The 23,698-nt window shown below is 43.4% G+C and overlaps 1 protein-coding gene across 1 annotated transcript in view; it reads right to left on the bottom strand.

Annotated features, from left to right (window-relative positions):
• The window catches only part of LOC143810029 (uncharacterized), a 479,140-nt gene that overhangs the window by 40,462 nt on the left and 414,980 nt on the right, over positions 1–23,698 (bottom strand). Inside the window, exon 8 of the mRNA XM_077292939.1 lies at positions 23,365–23,479. Within this exon, the coding sequence (XP_077149054.1) occupies positions 23,365–23,479 (115 nt within the window). The remainder of the gene's footprint in view (positions 1–23,364; positions 23,480–23,698) is intronic.

Raw genomic sequence — 23,698 nt, 5'->3', positions numbered from 1 at the left:
TTAGGGGTGTGTTGGATTTAGGGTTTTGATTAGGGTTATGGTTAGGGTTGAGATTAGGGCTGTTTTGGGGTTAGGGTTGTGATTATCGTTAGGGTTGTGATTAGGATTATGGATCGGGTTGAGATTAGGGTTAGGGCTGTGTTGGGGTTAGGGTTGGAGTTAGAATTGGGGGGTTTCCACTGTTTAGGTACATCAGGGGGTCTCCAAACACGACAGCCAATTTTGCGCTAAAAAAGTCAAATGGTACTCCCTCCCTTCTGAGCTCTGCCGTGCGCCCAAACAGTGGTTTACACCCACATATGGGGCATCAGCGTACTCGGGATAAATTGGACAACAACTTTTGGGGTCCAATTTCTCCTGTTACCCTTGTGAAAATAAAAACTTGGGGGCTAAAAATCTTTTTTGTTGGAAAAAAATATATTTTTTTATTTTCACTACTCTGCATTATAAATTTCTGTGAAGCACTTGAGCTTTCAAAGTTCTCACCACATATCTAGATAAGTTCCTTAGGGGGTCTAGTTTCCAAAATTTGGTCACTTGTGGGGGTTTCTACTGTTTAGGTACATTAGGGGTCTGCAAACGCAACATAACGCCCGCAGACAATTCTATCAAAGTCTGCATTGCAAAATGGCGCTCCTTCCCTTCCGAGCTCTGCCGTGCGCCCAAACAGTGGTTTACCCCCACATATGGGGTACCAGCATACTCAGGACAAATTGGACAATAACTTTTGGGGTCCAATTTCTCTTGTTACCCTTGTGAAAATAAAAATTTGGGGGCTAAAAAAATCTTTTTTGTGGGAAAAAAAATATTTTTTATTTTCACTACTCTGCATTATAAACTTCTGTGAAGCACTTGGGCATTCAAAGTTCTCACCACATATCTAGATAAGTTCCTTGGGGGGTCTATTTTCCAAAATGGGGTCACTTGTTGGGGATTTCTACTGTTTAGGTACATTAGGGGTCTGCAAAGGCAACATAACGCCCGCAGACAATTCTATCAAAGTCTGCATTCCAAAATGGCACTCCTACCCTTCCGAGCTCTGCCATGCGCCCAAACAGTGGTTTACCCCCACATATGGGGTACCAGCATACTCAGGACAAATTGGACAACAACTTTTGGGGTCCAATTTCTCTTGTTACCCTTGTGAAAATAAAAACTTGGGGGCTAAAAAATCTTTATTGTTAAAAAATATATATTTTTTATTTTCACGACTCTGCATTATAAACTTCTGTGATGCACTTGGGCATTCAAAGTTCTCACTACACATCTAGATAAGTTCCATGGGGGGTCTAGTTTCCAAAATGGGGTCACTTTTGGGGGGTTTCTGCTGTTTAGGCACATCAGGGGCTCTCCAAACGCGACATGGCGTCCGATCTCAATTCCAGTCAATTTTGCATTGAAAAGTCAAATGGCGCTCCTTTGCTTCCGAGCTCAGCCATGCTCCCAAACAGTGGTTTACCCCCACATATGGGGTGTCGGCGTACTCAAGACAAATTGTACAACAGCTTCTGGGGTCCATTTTCTCCTGTTACCCTTGGTAAAATAAAAATTTGGAGGCAAAAAGATCATTTTTGTAGAAAAAATGCGATTTTTTTATTTTCACGGCTCTACGTTATAAACTTCTGTGAAGCACCTGGGGGTTTAAAGTGCTCACCACACATCTAGATAAGTTCCTTAAGGGGTCTAGTTTCCAAAATGGTGTCATATGTGGGGGGTCTCTACTGTTTAGGCACATCAGCGGCTCTCCAAACGTGACATGGCGTCCGATCTCAATTCCAGCCAATTCTACATTGAAAAAGTAAAACGACACTCCTTCTCTTCCAAGCTCTGCGGTGCGCCCAAACAGTGGTTTACCCCCATATATGGGGTATCGACGTACTCAGGAGAAATTGCACAACAACTTTTGTGGTCTAATTTCTCCTGTTACCCTTGTGAAAATAAAAATTTGGGGGCAAAAAGATCATTTTTGTAGAAAAAATGAGATTTTTTATTTTCACGGCTCTACGTTATAAACTTCTGTGAAGCACTTGGGGGTTCAAAGTGCTCACCACACATCTAGATAAGTTCCTTGGGGGGTCTAGTTTCCAAAATGGTATCACTTGTGGGGGGTTTCCACTGTTTAGGCACATCAGGGACTCTCCAAACGTGACATGGCATCCGATCTCAATTCCAGCCAATTCTGCATTGAAAAAGTCAAACGGTGCTCCTTCACTTCCAAGCTCTGCGGTGCGCCCAAACAGTGGTTTACCTCCACATATGGGGTATCGACGTACTCAGGAGAAATTGCACAACAACTTTTGTGGTCTAATTTCTCCTGTTACCCTTGTGAAAATAAGAATTTGTGGGCGAAAAAATCATTTTTGTGAAAACAAATGCGATTTTTTATTTTCACGGCTCTACGTTATAAACTTCTGTGAAGCACTTGGGGGTTCAAAGTGCTCACCACACATCTAGATAAGTTCCTTGGGGGGTCTAGTTTCCAAAATGGTGTCACTTGTGGGGGGTTTCCACTGTTTAGGCACATTAGGGGCTCTCCAAACGCGACATGGCGTCCGATCTCAATTCCAGCCAATTCTGCATTGAAACAGTCAAACGGTGCTCCTTCACTTCCAAGCTCTGCGGTGCGCCCAAACAGTGGTTTACCTCCACATATGGGGTATCGGCGTACTCAGGAAAAATTGCACAACAAAATTTGTGGTTAAATTTCTGTTTTTACACTTGTGAAAATTAAAAAAAATGGTTCTGAAGTAAAATGTTTGCAAAAAAAAGTAAAATGTTAATTTTTTTCTTCCACATTGTTTTAGTTCCTGTGAAGTACGTAAAGGGTTAATAAACTTCTTGAATGTGGTTTTGAGCAGCTTGAGGGGTGCAGTTTTTAGAATGGTGTCACACTTGGTTATTTTCTATCATATAGACCCCTCAAAATCACTTCAAAGGTGATGTGGTCCCTAAAAAAAACATGGTGTTGTAAAAATGAGAAATTGCTGGTCAACTTTTAACCCTTATAACTCCCTAACAAAAAAAAAAATTGTTTCCAAAATTGTGCTGATGTAAAGTAGACATGTGAGAAATTTTATTTATTAACTATTTTTTGTGACATATCTCTCTGATTTAAGGGCATAAAAATACAAAGTTTGAAAATTGCAAAATTTTAAAAATTTTCGCCATATTTCCATTTTTTTCATAAATAATCGCAAGTAATATCGAAGAAATGTTACCACTAACTTGAAGTACAACATGTCACGAAAAAACAATCTCAGAATCAGCGGGATCCGATAAAGCGTTCCAGAGTTATAACCTCATAAAGTGACACTGGTCAGAATTGTAAAAATTGGCTCGGTCATTAAGTACCAAATTGGCTCTGTCACTAAGGGGTTAATATGCTGTCTAGCCTATTGGTCAATATTGGGTCTAGAAGTGCTCCCTTCTTGTTGGGTCCTGAACCAGTTGTGAAAGGTAATTGTGTTTCATTGTTGTCAAAAACCTGTTTCCTTTGCTGGACCTGCAGGTTTCTGCTCCCCAATTTATTTCTGGGTGGTCGAAGTGCCCCATAATAATTACTTCTCCTAGTGATTTGCTGTCTCATCTTTTTTGTTTTATGAAGATGTTTTCTGCCACTTCCATTCTATTTGGAGACTTCTAACATACCTCCATCAGTATTTTATTATTCTTTCTCCACCCACAGGGACTCTACACTTTCACTAGCCACACATATATTATCACATAGGGTAGGTTTTAGAGGTGATTTCACATATAAACAAACCCCACCCCAACTTTTTCAGTAAATTATGGAACTATATGTTTAGGCTGAAAACTAAAATGACCAATCTCTTTTTAAAATTCATGACAAAAATATATTGTATATGAGTAAAGTTCCATTTTCCTAAGAGTAAACTTCTTCAAGAGAATCTGTCAGCAGGTTTTTGCTATTTAGTCTGAGAGTAACATAATATAGAGCATGGGAGCCTGATTCCAACAATGTATTACTGGTTGCAGGAGTTGTGACAATCAGAGTTTTTAGATGCAGTATGAATCAGAGCTGAGAAAGGTAACCTGCCCACACAAGGCTTTCTATGTACATACTCTATTGATGTGGTTGGACCAGGTTTCATGAGCTGCTGTAGTCCAATACTAATTATCTCCTTGTGATAAAACCTTAATTGTAAGTAAACAACAGAACACATCCAAAAGGATATACATCGTTGAATTCTTTGTCTCAGCTGCTACCTCATGCTGTCCTCAGATTACATAGCAAAAACCTGCAGACAGATCCCCTTCAGCATAGCACTATACATGACCCCTATGTATAACATAGGCTCATAAAGTCTTTTTCTCATACAGTACCGATCAAGTTTGGACACACTTCTTCAGTCAGAAGTGTTCCTTGTTCTTATTTGAATGTGCACGTTGATTCATACTGAAGGCAAAAAACATTTGTACAACAATCCAGAATATATGTTAAACCTTGAATTCCTCAAACTACGTACCACCTTTTTACTTTGACAGCTTAAAGGCCCCGTCTCACACAGCGACGCTGCAGCGATACAGACAACGATGCTGATCGCTGCAGCGTCGCTGTTTTGTCGCTGTGTGGTCGCTGGGGAGCTGTCACACAGACCGCTCTCTCCAGCGACCAACGATCAGGGGAACGACTTCGGCATCGTTGAAACTGTCTTCAACGATGCCGAAGTCCCCCTGCAGCACCCGGGTAACCAGGGTAAACATCGGGTTACTAAGCGCAGGGCCGCGCTTAGTAACCCGATGTTTACCCTGGTTACCAGCGTAAATGTAAAAAAAAAAAAACACTACATACTCACCATCTGTTGCCCGTCAGGTCTCTTGGCGTCTGCTTCCTGCTCTGACTGAGCCGCCGTACAGTGAGAGCAGAGCGCAGCGGTGACGTCACTGCTGTGCTCTCACTTTACGGCGGCTCAGTCAGAGCAGGAAGCAGACGCCAAGAGACCTGACGGGCAACAGATGGTGAGTATGTAGTGTTTGTTTTTTTTTACATTTACGCTGGTAACCAGGGTAAACATCGGGTTACTAAGCGCGGCCCTGCGCTTAGTAACCCGATGTTTACCCTGGTTACCAGTGAAGACATCGCTGGATCGGTGTCACACACACCGATTCAGCGATGTCAGCGGGACCTCAACGACCAAAAAAAGGTCCAGGCCATTCTGACACGACCAGCGATCTCGCAGCAGGGGCCTGATCGCTGGTACGTGTCACACATAGCGAGATCGCTACTGAGGTCGCTGTTGCGTCACAAAACTTGTGACTCAGCAGCGATCTCGCTAGCGATCTCGCTATGTGAGACGGGGCCTTTACACACGCATGGCATTTTCTTAAGGAGTTCTATCACGTGGTCACCTAGAATGATTTTTAATGAACAGGTGTGCCTCTTCAAAAGTTAATTTGTGGAATCACAGGCCTTAATAAAATGTTTGTGAGTATTACATATGTGTTGCAGAGGCAGTGTGTCATGAAGGTGTCACATCCCCTTGGAAGACCTAGAGTTAGATGGTCATGTCGGGTAATGAATCAAAGGTCTTCTTTAGAGATGGTGTGATTTGTGTCCCATATTAAATAGATTTAGTTTCTTCTGTCACTGCCAGTGAAAAATTAATCTTCCTGTGCTCTGTGCTAAAGATAAGTGGTTAGAGTAGAGTTGTTGTAGAGGTGTGCTGTGGTTTGCTGTAGTATGTGTGTATTTATCTCCTGGTCCACATTCCCATTTACTTTATTTCTCCCTGTGCCTTTCCTCCTCCCTGTTGTTGGTTATTGCTTTTATATGATAGAGGTTTTCTGTTATCCCTGTTTGGTCTTTGTGTCTTGTTTGCATTACATTTCTGTCCCATGCCTCATGGATTGTGGGAGGGGACAGATCAGAGTATAACAGGAGCATAGTAAGGTCAGAGACTCATGTCACTCTACCTTCAAAAGTACCCCCGGGACAAGTATAGTTAAGGTCACAGCATGACATCGGCCGAGACAAGAAGGTCTGACCAGTTTATATAGGAAGAGGTAATGACAAGATCAGAAGCAGCTGAAATGGAGCTGCATGTTTCTGACCAGCATAGAAAGGATCGTTCACCTCTTCGGCACCAGAAGAAACTAAATCAATTTACTATGGGACAAAAATCACACCATCTCTAAAGAAGACCTGCGATTCTTTAACCGACGTGACTGTCTAACTCCAAGTCTTCCAGGGAGATGTGACACCCTTGTGACAGTACCCCTCCTTCTAATAGGGGCCACTGGACCCCTGGGACTGTTTTTCTGGATGGGCAGCATGAAAGGACCGAATTAGTTTACTGGCATTAATCATTTTCACCGGCCCTACATTTTGTGTCTTGAACTGTCAGACCTGCAATCCAGGGTCTCACAGCAGCAGACAGTCTAGTGGGCAGTCAGGCTGAACTGGAACCTAAGGTGGCCCTCCCGGATAGGTTTTCTGGGAAACAGGATAAACTTTTTGTGTTCTGTAAAGCCTGCAAGCTTTATTTTAGGCTTAATCCTTATTCATCTCGAAGTGAGGAGCAACGAGTTGGGATTGTTATTTCTCTTCTTCAAGGAGATCCTCAATCCTGAGCCTTTTTACTTCCATCAGACTCACTGTCTCTCCGGTCGGTTGATGGGTTTTTGAAGCTCTAGGCCTTGTGTATGATTCGCACCATGTCTCCTTTGCTGAGCTACAAAATCTCCAGCAGGGAGACCCGGAGGCAGAGGAATTCTGCTCAGAATTCCATAGATGAGCCACTGACACCCTGTGGAATGATCCTTCCTTAGGAGTCAATTGGAGGCTGCCATTTCTCTAGCCATACGCATAGATATATGCCTCAGGAATAAACCAGCAGTGTGACTCCACCCCCCAGGGTGCTCCCTAAAATCGAGGTTCTCTGTGTGCTCCAAAGAACCGATGCAGTTAGGAGGGGCCTCCCCTCGCTATGAATTTCCTGCAGTTCACCACCAAAACGGGGTTGTGTTTTTTCTGTGGTCAAAAGGGGCATTTAATTGGGGTCGGTTCTTCTTTCCAAACCACAAAAAGCGGTCGGAAAAACCCAGGTTGTGTGGAGGATAACAACCTCTCCTCTGCATGTGTATCTCAGTTTTTCTTACTCGCAGAAATGGTTATTGGTATGAAAACTGAAAAAATATCTATCATCTTTGATTGTGGAGTGGGTGCCAATATGGCGGATGCTCAGTTCACACGGGACATTGGTCTTCTCTGTAGTACTCTGGCAAAGCCAATCCCCATATTTGCAATTGACTCTGCACTAGTGTTGAGCGATACCGTCCGATACTTGAAAGTATCGGTATCGGAAAGTATCGGCCGATACCGGCAAAGTATCGGATCCAATCCGATACCGATACCCGATACCAATACAAGTCAATGGGACTCAAGTATCGGACGGTATCCCTGATGGTTCCCAGGGTCTGAAGGAGAGGAAACTCTCCTTCAGGCCCTGGGATCCATATAAATGTGTAAAAGAAAGAATTAAAATAAAAAATATTGCTATACTCACCTCTCCGACGCAGCCTGGACCTCACGGAGGGAACCGGCAGCGTTCTTTGCTTAAAATTCGCGCTTTTACTTCCTTCCGTGAAGTCCCGGCTTGTGATTGGTCGCGTGCCGCCCATGTGGCCGCGACGCGACCAATCACAGCAAGCCGTGACGTAATTTCAGGTCCTTCAGTGATTTTAAAATTACGTTCTGGCTTGTGATTGGTCGCGTCGCGGTCACATGGGCGACGCGACCAATCACAAGCCGTGACGTCATGGGAGGCAGGACACGCGCTCATTTTAAAATGCGCGCGTGTCCTGCCTCCCGTGACGTCACGGCTTGTGATTGGTCGCGTCGCCCATGTGGCCGCGACGCGACCAATCACAGCAAGCCGTGACGTAATTTCAGGTCCTTCAGGATTTTAAAATTACGTTCTGGCTTGTGATTGGTCGCGTCGTGGTCACATGGGCGACGCGACCAATCACAAGCCGTGACGTCATGGGAGGCAGGACACGCACGCATTTTAAAATCACTGAAGGACCTGAAATTACGTCACGGCTTGCTGTGATTGGTCGCGTCGCGACGCGACCAATCACAAGCCGGGACTTCACGGAAGGAAGTAAACGCGCGAATTTTAAGCAAAGAACGCTGCCGGTTCCCTCCGTGAGGTCCAGGCTGCGTCGGAGAGGTGAGTATAGCAATATTTTTTATTTTAATTCTTTCTTTTACACATTATTACATTAATGTTGTTTCGATACCGATACCCGATACCACAAAAGTATCGGATCTCGGTATCGGAATTCCGATACCCGCAAGCATCGGCCGATACCCGATACTTGCGGTATCGGAATGCTCAACACTACTCTGCACCTCTCAATCAGGGAAATTTTACGCAAGTAGTGCATAATGTGAACCTGCACATAGGGGCTCTTCACAGGGAGCTCTTTTCTTCTTATATCTTGGAAAGTCTCCCTACTCCTATTTTGTTAGGCCTTTCCCGGCTAACTATGCATAATCTGGTTATTGACTGGCAGTCCAAACAAATAGAGTGATTTCTGCAAGAATAATTGCCTAGGTACCATCGGTTCTAATGTTTCCACTAAAACCATACCCTCTTTTCTGTCTGATTTTGTGAATGTGTTGTCAGAAAAGGAGTGCCAGGATCTGCTTCCCTGCTGTGTGTAGGATTGTCCCATGAACTTGCTCCCTGGAGCGCAGTTACCCAGAACCAGATTATACAATCTGTCTGGCCCTGAGAGGTAAGCCACGAAGGATTACATATCTGAGAGTTTTGGTAAGGGACATAGTAACCTTCCTCTTCGCCCATAGCAGCATGGTTCTTCTTTGTTAAGAAGAAAAATGGGGGCCTGCGTCCTGTTTAGATTTCCGTGAGTTAAATTGGATTACTATTTGGGACCATTATCACCTATTTATTTTATCAGATTGTTGGGGCAAAATGGTTGTCTAAGCTGAAAATCAAGCCTGTCTATAATCTGATTAGAATCAAGGAGGGGGATGAGTGGAAGACGGCCTTTAACACTCCTGAAGGGCATTGGGAAAACCTTGTCATGTGTTTTGGTATCACTAATGCCCCTGCCGTTTTCCAACATTTTGTTAACAACATTTTTCATTTCCTTGTGGATAGATTTGTAGTGGGTTAGTGTATTTTGACAACATTTTAATATACTCACCTGATCTCAAGTCACATTAGGTACATATCCAGAAGGTAGTACATGTTTTGCAGGATAATAAACTGTATGTCAACTTAGAAAAATGTGTACTCACTGTACAAGAGGTTCAGTTCCTGGGTTTCATAGTGTCTGCGGCAGGTTTCTGGATGGACGCTGACAAGGTCCATGCAGTTCTGGAATGGGATCTGCCAGAAAATCTGAAAGCATTGCTACGTGTTTTGGGGTTTGCTAACACTTAAAAGCCACAACATTTTCCACAAGTCATTGCTCAAAATATGTGTAGCACCTGTGGAGCCGTCACCTTTGTCGCCGCCACCACCGATTATTGTTGATGGTAATTTGGAGTTTCAGGTGGCAAAAATTACGGATTCTCATGGTCCTGAGGAGAGAATGTGGGTACCAGCATCTGAGGTTAAATCTAGTAAACTAATTCTGTCCTTCCATGTGGCCCATTCAGATACACGCGGTCCCGATGGTCCAGTAACTTTGTCATAGAAGGGGTAGGACTGTCACAAGAGTGTCACGTCCCCCTAGAAGACCTGGAGTTAGACGGTCACATCGGGTAATGAATCATAGGTCTTCTTTAGAGATGGTGTTATTTGTGTCCTATGTTAAATGGATTTTGTTTCTTCTGGTGCAGAAGATGTTAACGATCCTTTCCATGCTGGTCAGAAACATGCAGCTCCATTTCAGCTGCTTCTGTTCTGGTCATTACCTTTTCCTATATAAACTGGTCAGACCTTCTTGTTTCTGGCGATGAAAGATTCATCTTCCTGTGCTGTGTGCTAAAGATAAGTGGTTGGAGTAGAGTTCTGTGGTTTGCTACAGTATGTGTGTTTTTATCTTCTGGTCACCATTCCCATTTAGTTTATTCCTCCCTGTCCCTTTCCTCCTCCCTATTGTTGGTTAGTGCTTTTGCATGATAGAGTTTTTCTGTTATTCCCATTTGATCTTTGTGTCTTTTTTACATTACATGTCTGTCACATGCCTAATGGGGTGGGGGAAGTGACAGATCAGGGTTTATCAGGAACCTAGTAAGGTCAGAGACTCAGGCCGCTCTACCTTCAAGAGTATCCCCTGGGCAGGGATTGTTAGGATCCCAGTTCCAGGGACAGTTTGAGGCTACCCTTCCTTACCAAAGACCGTCACAGTGTTGGTACACAATTCCATATAGTGCAGAGATCTATTTAACAACTGTTTTAATCTACAATATGTCAAGAACCACTCAACTAAAAAAAAGAGAAATGCCAGTGTATGATTACTTTAAGACATGAAGCTTTAAGTCATGTCCTCAAGTGCAGTCATGAAAACCATCAATCTCTATGAGCAAACTGGCTCTCATAAGCACCAGACTATGAAAGGAAAACCAAGAATTAGCTCTTTCACAGAGGACAAGATTATCAGAATTACGAGCTTTAGAAACCACAAATTAACAGCATCTTGAATAATCACCCTCATAAATGATGCACAGACATCAAGTAGTAGACACATCTCAACATCAGCTGTCCAGAATAAACTAAAAGATGCAGGCTTTTACGGTTGAATTGCTGCAAAAAAGCCCCTACTGAGGACCACAAACAAGAATAAGAGACATCTATGGGCTTAGCAACACAAGGACTGGAAATTTGATCAGTGGAAACCTGTACTATGGTCTGTTGAGTCAAAATATGAGATTTTGTATATAAACTGACATGCATTTGTGAGATACAGAAAAGGTGAGTTGATGGCTTCTACATATGTGGTGCCTACCAAGAGGTGTGATGGTGCTTTGCTGATGACGTTGTTGGTATTTTATTGGAAATTCAATGCATACTACCCAGCATGGCCATCCCATCTGGTTTTCACTTAGTGGGACTACCATGTGTAATGCTACAGGATAGTGACCCAATACATACCTCTAGGATATGTAAGGGCTAAGTGACCAAAAAGGAGAGGAATGGAACGCTGCATCAGATGACATTGCCTTCACATTCAGCTGACCGCAACCAAATTGAGATGGTTTGCAATGAGTTTGGGATGAGTTGGACAGTATTGTGAAGGCAAAGGAGCCAACAGGCATTCAGCATCTCTGGTAACTCCTTCAAGTCAACCGTTAGATAGTCATTCGAGGTGACTAATCGATGAACCAGCTTGAGAGAATACGGGGGTGTGAATCTGACATCAGAGCAAAAACAGGGTACTTTGAAAAATGTAAGTTTTAAAACATTCTGGTTTGTTTCACATGTGTTTCTCTACTTCTTGTTTCCATATGTATTCATTTGTGGTTTTGCTGCCATCAGCCTAAAACTACAGTGTGTACATTCCAAAGAGAATAAGAAAAAACATTGCATGGACAGGTGTGTTCAAAATTTTGACTAGTACTGTACATTAGGGTTGAGCGACTTTGACTTTTTTAGGGTCGAGTCGTGTTTCGCGAAACCCGACTATCTGAAAAGTCGAGTCGGGTGAAATCGGCCGATTACTGCGTAAACTCGGGGATCGGCCGGAACACGAAACCCAATGCACGTCAATGGGAAAAAGTATATAAAATATCTCTCTCTCTCTCTCTCTCTCTCTCTCTCTCTCCCCCTCCGTCCCAGCACTGAAAATTTAGTTTTAAACATTACAAATCCCTACAGCGCACAAGCGATAAGATGGCGATGTGCATACACGCCCCTTAGACCTATGTCATCACTCTGCCCACGCTCCTTCATTGGCTGAAAAAATGGCGCTAAACGCGTCATACAAAATGCGACTTTGGCGCGAAGATCGCGTACCGCGTGGCCGACCCCACACAGGGATCGGGTCAGGTTTCATGAGACGCCGACTTTGCCAAAAGTCGGCGACTTATGAAAATAAACGATCAGTTTCGCTCAACCCTACTGTACATCTCCCCTTTAAAGGTTTTTTTTCCAGGTTTATGATACTGATGAGTTATGCATAGGATCAGATCTATGAGGGTCTAGTGCCTACACGTTTCAGTTGTTTTGAGCTGCTGGTGGTGGTCAGATGTGCTGTTTTGGCTTCTTTAACTGTTCATCTCCTTCACTATATATTGGCTGTTGCCAAGAACTGCAGTTCAGCTCTAATTCAATTAAATAATAGCTGGGCTATATAGCTCAAAACCCCGCTGATCAATATTGATGACCTATCCTTTCATTGATCATGAGATACAAGTAGAACAATGCTTTCTCTATGTCTCACATGATATCAGCCATTCCGCCCTAATTTTCTCTCAATCATGTGTCTAGAATGACAGCTGGTTGCAGAAGAAGCTTCCCTCCACTGCTCTGTCTACATTAGGAGGGGGTGAACGTTAACAGACAGAAATGGAAGAGATCAAGAGAATCTACATGTTGTCTTCAAGACTTCCACAAGACTGCAAAAATGTATTTCTTGGCATACCTTTTAAATAATCATCTGATCAAAATCTAAGGCCAATACTTTTTGTAGATTTTTTTAGACTTGTCTCTAGTTTTTAACATGCTTGACAATGTACTCAATCTGTTGAAGGTTTATTAAGACTCTATTCTCTGACCTATGCTCTACTGGATCTATGCTTTTGGCCTCAGGGCCCTCTTAGCGTCCAGTATCACTCATACACAGATGATGTACAAATCTATCATTCAGGTCCTAACCTTGCCTGTATACTGTCCTACATTGCCAATAGCTATTTTATCTTTTATGTTCTTTTTTTTAACAATATGAGCAGAACCAAAATTAACACAGTTTCACCAACACTATTTGCTCTCCTGCACATTCCTAACACTGCAATTACTGCTTCATCTTTTGCTGGCTACAGTTACCTCTGCTCATAGCCAAACATTACTAATCACCTCCATTCTCCTGCCTAAAGCCACATATAGCAATAACCTTCTTTTTATACCTAGCAGTTACTGCAATTCCATCATCTTTTGCTTACCATTAAACAGACTGGTGCCAATACAATCCATACAATACACCAGCCATTTAATAGGAGCAGAAGTGCACCCAGACCAAGCTGCCTAAGGAAGGACACATAAAAGAAATGAACCTATACCCAGCTACCTAAAGAGGGACACATACAGTATATAACAAGTGCACCTGGACCAAGATGCATAAGGAGGAACACTTATAAAAGAAATGCACCTATACCTAGCTACCTATGGAAGTACACATTTATATGAAGTGCAGCTATACACAGCTACCTAAGGAGGGACACAAAATGAAGCGCACCTATACCCAGCTACCTATTGATGGGCCCATATTTAAAAAGTGCACCTGGACCAAGCTGCATAAGGAGGGACACATATATAAGAAGTGCACATATATGCAACTACCTAAGGAGGGACACAAATATAAGCAGCGCACCTATAGTACAGACCAAAAGTATGGACACACCTTCTGATTTAAAGATCTTTCTTGACTGTGAAAATTGTACATTCACACTGAAGGCATCAAAACTAAGAATTAACACATGTGGAATTATATACTTAACAAAAAAGTGTGAAACAACTGAAATTATGTCTTATATTCTAGGTTCTTCAAAGTGGCCACCTTTTGCTTTGATGACTGCTTTGCACACTCTTGGCATTCTCTTGATGAGCTTCAAGTGGTAGTCACCGGGAATGGTCTTCCAACAGTCTTGAAGGAGTTCCCAGAGATGCTTATCACTTGTTGGCCCTTTTGCCTTCACTCTGCGGTCCACCTCACCCCAAACCATCTCAATTGGGTTCAGGTCTGGTGACTGTGGAGGCCTGGTCATCTGGTGTAGCACCCCATCACTCTTTTTCTTGGTCAAATAGCTCTTACACAGCCCGGAGGTGTGTTTGGGGTCATTGTCCTGTTGAAAACTAAATGATGGTCCAACTAAACGCAAACCGGATGGAATAGCATGCCGCTGCAAGATGCTGTGTGTCATGATCTCCATGGCCAGAGAACTAGCATAAGCCTCAATAGGAACAAGCTCTTGGAAGATGTAACTGTACTGACCATGAACTAAACCTACCGCATCATCTAGAAGTAGCCAGGTAGCATGTCCTACTTTTTATCCCTATATGCCCAGCGCCGGCCGGAGAACTAAATAATGCTAGCAGAGGGAAATATAAGATCTGACTCACCTCTAGAGAAATGCCCAAAAAGGAGACAGAAGCCCCCACATATATTGGCGGTGATATGAGATGAAACAACAAACGCAGCAGGAAAATAGTTTTAGCAAATTTGAGGTCCGCTTTCTAGATAGCAGAAGACAGAAAGCATACTTTCATGGTCAGTAGAAAACCCTAACAAAACACATCCAGAAATTACTTTAGGACTCTGGCATTAACTCATAATACCAGAGTGGCAATTCCTGATCAACAAGAGCTTTCCAGACACAGTAACGAAACTGCAGCTGTGAACTGGAACCAAAATACAAAAACAAAACATGGACGAATGTCCAACTTATCTAGTAGATGTCTGGGAGCAGGAACAAGCACAGAGAGGCTTCTGATAACATTGTTGACCGGCAAGAATCTAACAGAGAAGCCAGGTTATATAGCGACACCCAGATCTAATCAGAACAGGTGAACAGGGAAGATGATGTCACAAGTTCAATTCCACCAGTAGCCACCGGGGGAGCCCAGAATCCAAATTCACAACAGTACCCCCCCCTCAAGGAGGGGGCACCGAACCCTCACCAGAACCACCAGGGCGATCAGGATGGGCCCTATGAAAGGCACGAACCAGATCAGAGGCATGAACATCAGATGCAGTGACCCAAGAATTATCCTCCTGGCCGTATCCCTTCCACTTGACCAGATACTGGAGTCTCCGTCTGGAAACACGGGAGTCTAGGATTTTTTCCACAACGTACTCCAACTCACCCTCAACCAACACCGGAGCAGGAGGCTCAACGGAAGGCACAACCGGTGCCTCATACCTGCGCAATAACGACCGATGAAAAACGTTATGAATAGAAAAGGATGCAGGGAGGTCCAAACGGAAGGAAACAGGGTTAAGAATCTCCAATATTTTATACGGACCGATGAACCGAGGCTTAAACTTAGGAGATGAGACCCTCATAGGGACAAAACGAGAAGACAACCACACCAAATCTCCAACACAAAGCCGAGGACCAACACGACGGTGACGGTTGGCAAAAAGCTGAGTCTTCTCCTGGGACAACTTTAAATTGTCCATCACCTGCCCCCAGATATGATGCAATCTCTCCACCACCGCATCCACTCCAGGACAATCCGAGGATTCCATCTGACCGGAGGAAAATCGAGGGTGGAACCCCGAATTACAGAAAAACGGGGACACCAAAGTGGCAGAGCTGGCCCGATTATTGAGGGCGAACTCCGCCAATGGCAAAAAAGCAACCCAATCATCCTGGTCAGCAGACACAAAACACCTCAGATATGTCTCCAGGGTCTGATTAGTCCGCTCGGTCTGGCCATTAGTCTGAGGGTGAAAAGCAGACGAAAAAGACAAATCTATGCCCATCCTAGCACAGAATGCCCGCCAAAATCTAGACACAAATTGGGTTCCTCTGTCAGAAACGATATTCTCAGGAATACCATGCAAACGAACAACATTTTGAAAAAACAGGGGCACCAACTCGGAAGAAGAAGGCAATTTGGGCAGGGGAACCAAATGGACCATCTTAGAAAAACGGTCACACACCACCCAGATGACAGACATCTTCTGAGAAACAGGCAGATCTGAAATAAAATCCATCGAGATGTGTGTCCAAGGCCTCTTAGGAATAGGCAAGGGCAACAATAATCCACTAGCCCGAGAACAACAAGGCTTGGCCCGAGCACAAACGTCACAAGACTGCACAAAGCCTCGCACATCTCGTGACAGGGAAGGCCACCAGAAGGATCTTGCCACCAAATCCCTGGTACCAAAAATTCCAGGATGACCTGCCAATGCAGAAGAATGTACCTCAGAGATGACTCTACTGGTCCAATCATCAGGAACAAACAACCTATCAGGCGGACAACGATCCGGTCTATCCGCCTGAAACTCCTGCAAGGCCCGCCGCAGGTCTGGAGAAACGGCTGACAAGATAACTCCCTCCTTAAGAATACCTGTGGGGTCAGAGTTGCCGGGTGAATCAGGCTCAAAACTCCTAGAAAGGGCATCCGCCTTAACATTCTTAGAACCCGGTAGGTACGATACCACAAAATTAAACCGAGAGAAAAATAATGACCAGCGCGCCTGTCTAGGATTCAGGCGCCTGGCGGTCTCAAGATAGATCAAATTTTTTGTGGTCAGTCAATACCACCACCTGATGTCTGGCCCCCTCGAGCCAATGGCGCCACTCCTCAAACGCCCACTTCATGGCCAAAAGCTCCCGATTCCCAACATCATAATTCCGCTCAGCGGGCGAAAATTTACGGGAAAAGAAGGCACAAGGCCTCATCACGGCGCAGTCAGAACTTTTCTGCGACAACACTGCCCCAGCCCCGATCTCAGAAGCGTCGACCTCAACCTGAAAAGGAAGAGTCACATCAGGCTGACGCAACACAGGGGCAGAAGAAAAACGGCGCTTAAGCTCCTGAAAGGCCTCCACAGCATCAGGGGACCAATTAGCAACATCAGCACCCTGTCTAGTCAAATCGGTCAATGGCTTAACGACATCCGAAAAACCAGAAATAAATCGACGATAAAAGTTGGCAAAGCCCAAAAATTTCTGAAGACTTTTAAGAGAAGAGGGCTGCGTCCAATCACAAATAGCTTGAACCTTGACAGGATCCATCTCAATGGAAGAGGGAGAAAAAATATATCCCAAAAAGGAAATTCTCTGAACCCCAAAAACGCACTTAGAACCCTTGACACACAGAGAATTAGACCGCAAAACCTGAAAAACCCTCTTAACTTGCCGGACATGAGAGTCCCAATCATCCGAAAAAATCAGAATATCATCCAGATACACTATCATAAATTTATCCAAAAAATCGCGGAAAATATCATGCATAAAGGACTGGAAGACTGAAGGGGCATTAGAAAGACCAAAAGGCATCACCAAATACTCAAAGTGGCCCTCGGGCGTATTAAATGCGGTTTTCCACTCATCCCCCTGCCTGATCCGCACCAAATTATACGCCCCACGGAGATCAATCTTAGAGAACCACTTGGCCCCCTTTATGCGAGCAAACAAATCAGTCAGCAACGGCAATGGGTATTGATATTTAACCGTGATTTTATTCAAAAGCCGATAATCAATACATGGTCTCAAAGAGCCGTCTTTTTTTGACACAAAGAAAAAACCGGCTCCTAAGGGAGATGACGATGGACGAATATGTCCCTTTTCCAAGGACTCCTTTATATATTCTCGCATAGCAGTATGTTCAGGCACAGACAGATTAAATAAACGACCCTTTGGGTATTTACTACCCGGAATTAAATCTATAGCACAATCGCACTCACGGTGCGGAGGTAGCGAACCCAGCTTGGGTTCTTCAAAGACGTCACGATAATCAGACAGGAACTCAGGGATTTCAGAGGGAATAGATGATGAAATGGACACCAAAGGTACGTCCCCATGAGTCCCCTTACATCCCCAGCTCAACACAGACATAGCTCTCCAGTCAAGGACTGGATTGTGAGACTGCAGCCATGGCAATCCTAGCACCAAATCATCATGTAGATTATACAGCACCAGAAAACGAATAGTCTCCTGGTGATCCGGATTAATACACATAGTCACTTGTGTCCAGTATTGTGGTTTATTATTAGCCAATGGGGTGGAGTCAATCCCCTTCAGAGGAATAAGAGTCTCCAAAGGCTCTAAATCATACCCACAACGATTGGCAAAGGACCAATCCATAAGACTCAAAGCGGCGCCAGAGTCGATATAGGCGTCCGTAGTAATAGATGACAAAGAGCAAATCAGGGTCACAGACAAAATAAATTTAGACTGTAAAGTGCCAATGGGAACGGATTTATCAAGCTTTTTAGTACGCTTAGAGCATGCTGATATAACATGAGTAGAATCCCCACAATAGAAACACAACCCATTTTTCCGTCTAAAATTCTGCCGCTCGCTTCTGGACAGAATTCTATCACACTGCATGTTTTCTGGCGTCTTCTCAGTGGACACCGCCAGATGGTGCACTGGTTTGCGCTCCCGCAGACGCCTATCGATCTGAATGGCCATCGTCATGGACTCATTCAGACTTGCAGGCACAGGGAACCCCACCATAACATCCTTAATGGCATCAGAAAGACCCTCTCTGAAAGTAGCCGCCAAGGCACACTCATTCCACTGAGTAAGCACAGACCATTTACGGAATCTTTGGCAGTAAATTTCAGCTTCATCTTGCCCCTGCGATAGGGACATCAAAGTTTTTTCTGCCTGAAGTTCCAAATGAGGTTCCTCATAAAGCAAACCCAAGGCCAGAAAAAACGCATCCACATTGCGCAACGCAGGATCCCCTGGTGCCAATGCAAAAGCCCAATCTTGAGGGTCGCCGCGGAGCAAGGAAATCACAATCCCAACCTGCTGTGCAGGGTCTCCAGCAGAACGAGATTTCAGGGACAAAAATAACTTACAATTATTTCTAAAATTCTGAAAGCTAGATCTATTCCCTGAGAAGAATTCCGGCAAAGGAATTCTCGGCTCTGATACCGGAGCATGAACAACAAAATCTTGCAAACTTTGTACTTTCGTGGCGAGATTATTCAAACCTGCAGTTACACTCTGTAGATCCATTATAGACAGGTGAACATAGAGCCATTCAAAGATTAGAAGGAGAGAGAAAAAAAAGAAAGACTGCAGCATAGACAGACTGGCAAGTGATCCAATTAAGAGCACACTAACTACTAGAGAAAAAAAAAAAAAAAAAAAAAAAATTTTCAGCAGACTTCTTATTTCTCTCCTTTCTCAGCCAAGGATTTTAACCCTTTAGTGGGCCGGTCAAACTGTCATGATCTCCATGGCCAGAGAACTAGCATAAGCCTCAATAGGAACAAGCTCTTGGAAGATGTAACTGTACTGACCATGAACTAAACCTACCGCATCATCTAGAAGTAGCCAGGTAGCATGTCCTACTTTTTATCCCTATATGCCCAGCGCCGGCCGGAGAACTAAATAATGCTAGCAGAGGGAAATATAAGATCTGACTCACCTCTAGAGAAATGCCCAAAAAGGAGACAGAAGCCCCCACATATATTGGCGGTGATATGAGATGAAACAACAAACGCAGCAGGAAAATAGTTTTAGCAAATTTGAGGTCCGCTTTCTAGATAGCAGAAGACAGAAAGCATACTTTCATGGTCAGTAGAAAACCCTAACAAAACACATCCAGAAATTACTTTAGGACTCTGGCATTAACTCATAATACCAGAGTGGCAATTCCTGATCAACAAGAGCTTTCCAGACACAGTAACGAAACTGCAGCTGTGAACTGGAACCAAAATACAAAAACAAAACATGGACGAATGTCCAACTTATCTAGTAGATGTCTGGGAGCAGGAACAAGCACAGAGAGGCTTCTGATAACATTGTTGACCGGCAAGAATCTAACAGAGAAGCCAGGTTATATAGCGACACCCAGATCTAATCAGAACAGGTGAACAGGGAAGATGATGTCACAAGTTCAATTCCACCAGTAGCCACCGGGGGAGCCCAGAATCCAAATTCACAACAGCTGTGGTAGCCATGCTGGTTCAGTATGCCTTCAATTTTGAATAAATCCCCAACAGTTTCACCAGCAAAGCACCCCCACACCATCACACCTCCTCCTCCATGCTTCACGGTGGGAACCAGGCATGTAGAGTCCATCCGTTCACCTTTTCTGCATCGCACAAAGACACGGTGGTTGGAACCAAAGATCTCAAATTTGGACTCATCAGACCAAAGCACAGATTTCCACTGGTCTAATGTCCATTCCGTGTGTTCTTTAGCCCAAACAAGTCTCTTCTGCTTGTTGCCTGTCCTTAGCAGCTATTTTACCATGAAGGCCTGCTGCACAAAGTCTCCTCTTAACAGTTATTGTAGAGATGTGTCTGCTGTTAGAAATCTGTGTGGCATTGACCTGGTCTCTAATCTGAGCTGCTGTTAACCTGCGATTTCTGAAGCTGGTGACTCGGATAAACTTATCCTCAGAAGCAGACGTGACTCTTGGTCTTCCTTCCTGGGGTGGTCCTCATGTGAGCCAGTTTTTTTGTAGCGCTTGATGGTTTTTGCCACTGCACTTGGGGACACTTTCAAAGTTTTCCCAATTTTTCGGACTGACTGACCTTCATTTCTTAAAGTAATGATGGCCACTTGTTTTTCTTTACTTAGCTGCTTTTTCCTTGCCATAATACAAATTCTAACAGTCTATTCAGTAGGACTATCAGCTGTGTATCCACCAGACTTCTGCACAACACAACTGATGGTCCCAACCCCATTTATAAGGCAAGAAATCCCACTTATTAAACCTGAAAGGGCACACCTGTGAAGTGAAAACCATTCCCAGTGACTACCTCTTGAAGCTCATCAAGAAAATGCCAAGAGTGTGCAAAGCAGTCATCAAAGCAAAAGGTGGCTACTTTGAAGAACATAGAATATAAGACATAATTTCAGTTGTTTCACACTTTTTTGTTAAGTATATAATTCCACATGTGTTAACTCATAGTTTTGATGCCTTCAGTGTGAATGTACAATTTTCATAGTCATGAAAATACAGAAAAATCTTTAAATGAGAAGGTGTGTCCAAACTTTTGGTCTGTACTGTATACCCAGCTACCCTTGGAGGTGAACATATATAAGTGCACTTATACCCAGCTATCTATGGAGTGACATATATATATATATATATAGCAGGTGCACCTGGATCAAGCTGCATAAGGAGGGACATATATAACACAAATGCACCTATATGCAGCTATCTAAGGAGGGACACAAATATAAGAAACACACCTATATTCACCTACCTATGGAAGGACATATATATATATATATATATATATATATATATATATATATATATATATACACGTGGTGCAATTACACGCAGCTATCTAAGGAGGGACACTTATAAAAGAAGTGCACCTATACCTAGCTACCTATGGAGGGACACATATAAATGAAGTGCACCTATACACAGCTACCTAAGTAGGGACATCTATATAAGAAGTGCACCTGGGCCAAGCTGCATAAGGAGGGACACATAAAACAAGTGCATGTGCATAAGGAGGGACACAAATATAAGTAAGGCACCTATAGCCTGCTACCTATGGAGGTGAACATATATAGGAAGTGCACTTATACCCAGCTACCTTAGGAGGGTAACATATTTAGGAAGTGCTTATACCCAGCTACCTAGGGATGGACACCTATATAACAAGTGCACCTGTACCCAGCTACCTTTGGAGGGGCACATATATAGCAAGTGCACCTGGACCAAGATGCATGATGAGAGACACATACAGTTGTGCTCAAAAGTTTACATACCCCGGCTGAATTTTTGCTTTCTTGGCCTTTTTTCAGAGAATATGAATTATAGCACCAAAACTTTTTCTCCACTCATGGTTAGTGGTTGGGTGAAGCCATTTATTGTCAAACTACTGTGTTTTCTCTTTTAAATCATGATGACAACCCAAACCATCCAAATGTCCGTGATAAAAAGTTCATATACCCTGGTGATTTTGGCCTGATAACATGCACAGTTGACACAAATAGGTTTGAATGGCTACTAAAGGTAACATCCTCACCTGTGGCCTGTTTGCTTGCAATCAGTGTGTGTGAATAAAAGCTGAGCGAGTTTCTGGAATCCAGACAGACTTGCATCTTTCATCCAGCCACTGACGTTTCTGGATTATGAGTCGAGGGGAAAGGGAAAGCAAAAGAAATGTCAACAGATCTACGGGAAAAGGTAGTTGAACTGTATAAAACAGGAAAGAGATACAAAAAGATATCCAAGGAATTGATAATGCAAATCAGCAACATTCAAACTGTGATTAATAAATGGAAAATCAGGGGCTCTATGAAAACAAAACCACTGTCAGGTAGACCAACAAAACTGTCGCCCACAACTGCCAGGAAAATTGTTCAGGATGCAAAGAAAACCCCACAAATAACCTCAGCTGAAATACTGGACTCTCAGAAAACTAGCGGTGTGGCTGTTTTTAGATGTACAATAAGGAGGATCTTGAAGAAAAATGCTGCATGGTCGAGTCGCCAGAAGAAAGCCATTACTGCGCAAATGCCACAAAGTATCTTGCCTACAATACGCAAAAAAGCACAGAGGCAAGCCTCACAACTTCTGGAGCAAGGTAATTTGGAGTGATGAGACCAAAATTGGACTTTTTGGCCACAGCCATAGACGTTACATTTGGAGAGAGGTCAACAAAGCCTATGATGAAAGAAACACCATTCCTACTGTAAAGCACGGAGGTGGATAGCTGATGTTTGGGGATGTGTAAGCTACAAAGGCACAGGAAACTTGGTCAAAGTTGAAGGAAAAATTAATGCAGCATATTATCAGCAAATACTGGAGGCAAACTTGCACTCATCAGCCCGGAAGCTACGCATGGGACGTACTTGGATGTTCCAACATGGCAATGATCCAAAACACAAGGCAATGTCGAACTGTCATTGGCTATAGCAGAGCAAAGTGAAGTTTCTGGAGTTGCCATATCAGTCTCCTGACCTCAATATCATTGAGCCACTTTGGGGAGATTTCAAGCACGCAGTTCATGCTAGATAGCCCAGGAATTTACAGGAACTGGAGGCTTTTTGCCAAGAAGAGTGGGCAGCTTTACCATCTGTGAAAATAAAGAACCTCATCCATAACTACCATAAAAGACTTCAAGCTGTCATTGATGTTAGAGGGGGCAATACACGGTATTAAGAAATTGGGGTATGTAAACTTTTAATCAAGGTCATTTGAGTTGTCATTATGATTTAAAAAGAGAAAATACAGTAGTTTTACAATAAATGGCTTCACCCAATGACTAACCATGAGTGGAGAAAATGTTTTGGTGTTATCATTCATATTCTCTGAAAAAAGGCCAAGAAAGCAAACTTTTGAGCAGAACTGTATATGATGGTTGACTTAAAATGAAACCTGACAACTGATTCTAGCTACAAATTTTCTAGCGCAAGTTAAAAATGTACAAATCCAGTTTTTGTCCTGAAGACTGCCCCATGCCACATAAGCCCACTGCCTGTTGGGTGTCACGGAATTCTAAAAGCCTTAGGCCATGGTTGATGTTCAGAGCCTTGAACCATACCTGATCCAGTCTCATCTTATGATCCGCACTGCACTGGGTAAGAAATGATACTTTTGGTTGACTTCTAGATACAAATAGGCCATATTTCTGGAATGCTTGCGAGTCGAGACAGTTCCTATAAACACATGCAAAATGTAAATGAGTCCATTGATGAAAATGTGCAGTAATAAAAACTGCAGTGTTACATTTCTTTAGCGAAATAATAGTTGAAACTAGCATTAGTCCATTTTACCAGGTTACCTCTACAGGTCTTATTACGTTTGCAGTTCATCTACATTCTGCAATTTATTGATGAAATCCCATTAAGGTTGGAAGGTACCAAGATCAATAGCTA

Source organism: Ranitomeya variabilis, chromosome 2, assembly GCF_051348905.1.
Source record: "Ranitomeya variabilis isolate aRanVar5 chromosome 2, aRanVar5.hap1, whole genome shotgun sequence".
NCBI classification, from domain to species: Eukaryota; Metazoa; Chordata; class Amphibia; order Anura; family Dendrobatidae; genus Ranitomeya; species Ranitomeya variabilis.
The sequence above is the reverse complement of the archived record's forward strand: the minus strand, read 5'-3'. Positions and strand labels throughout refer to the sequence as shown.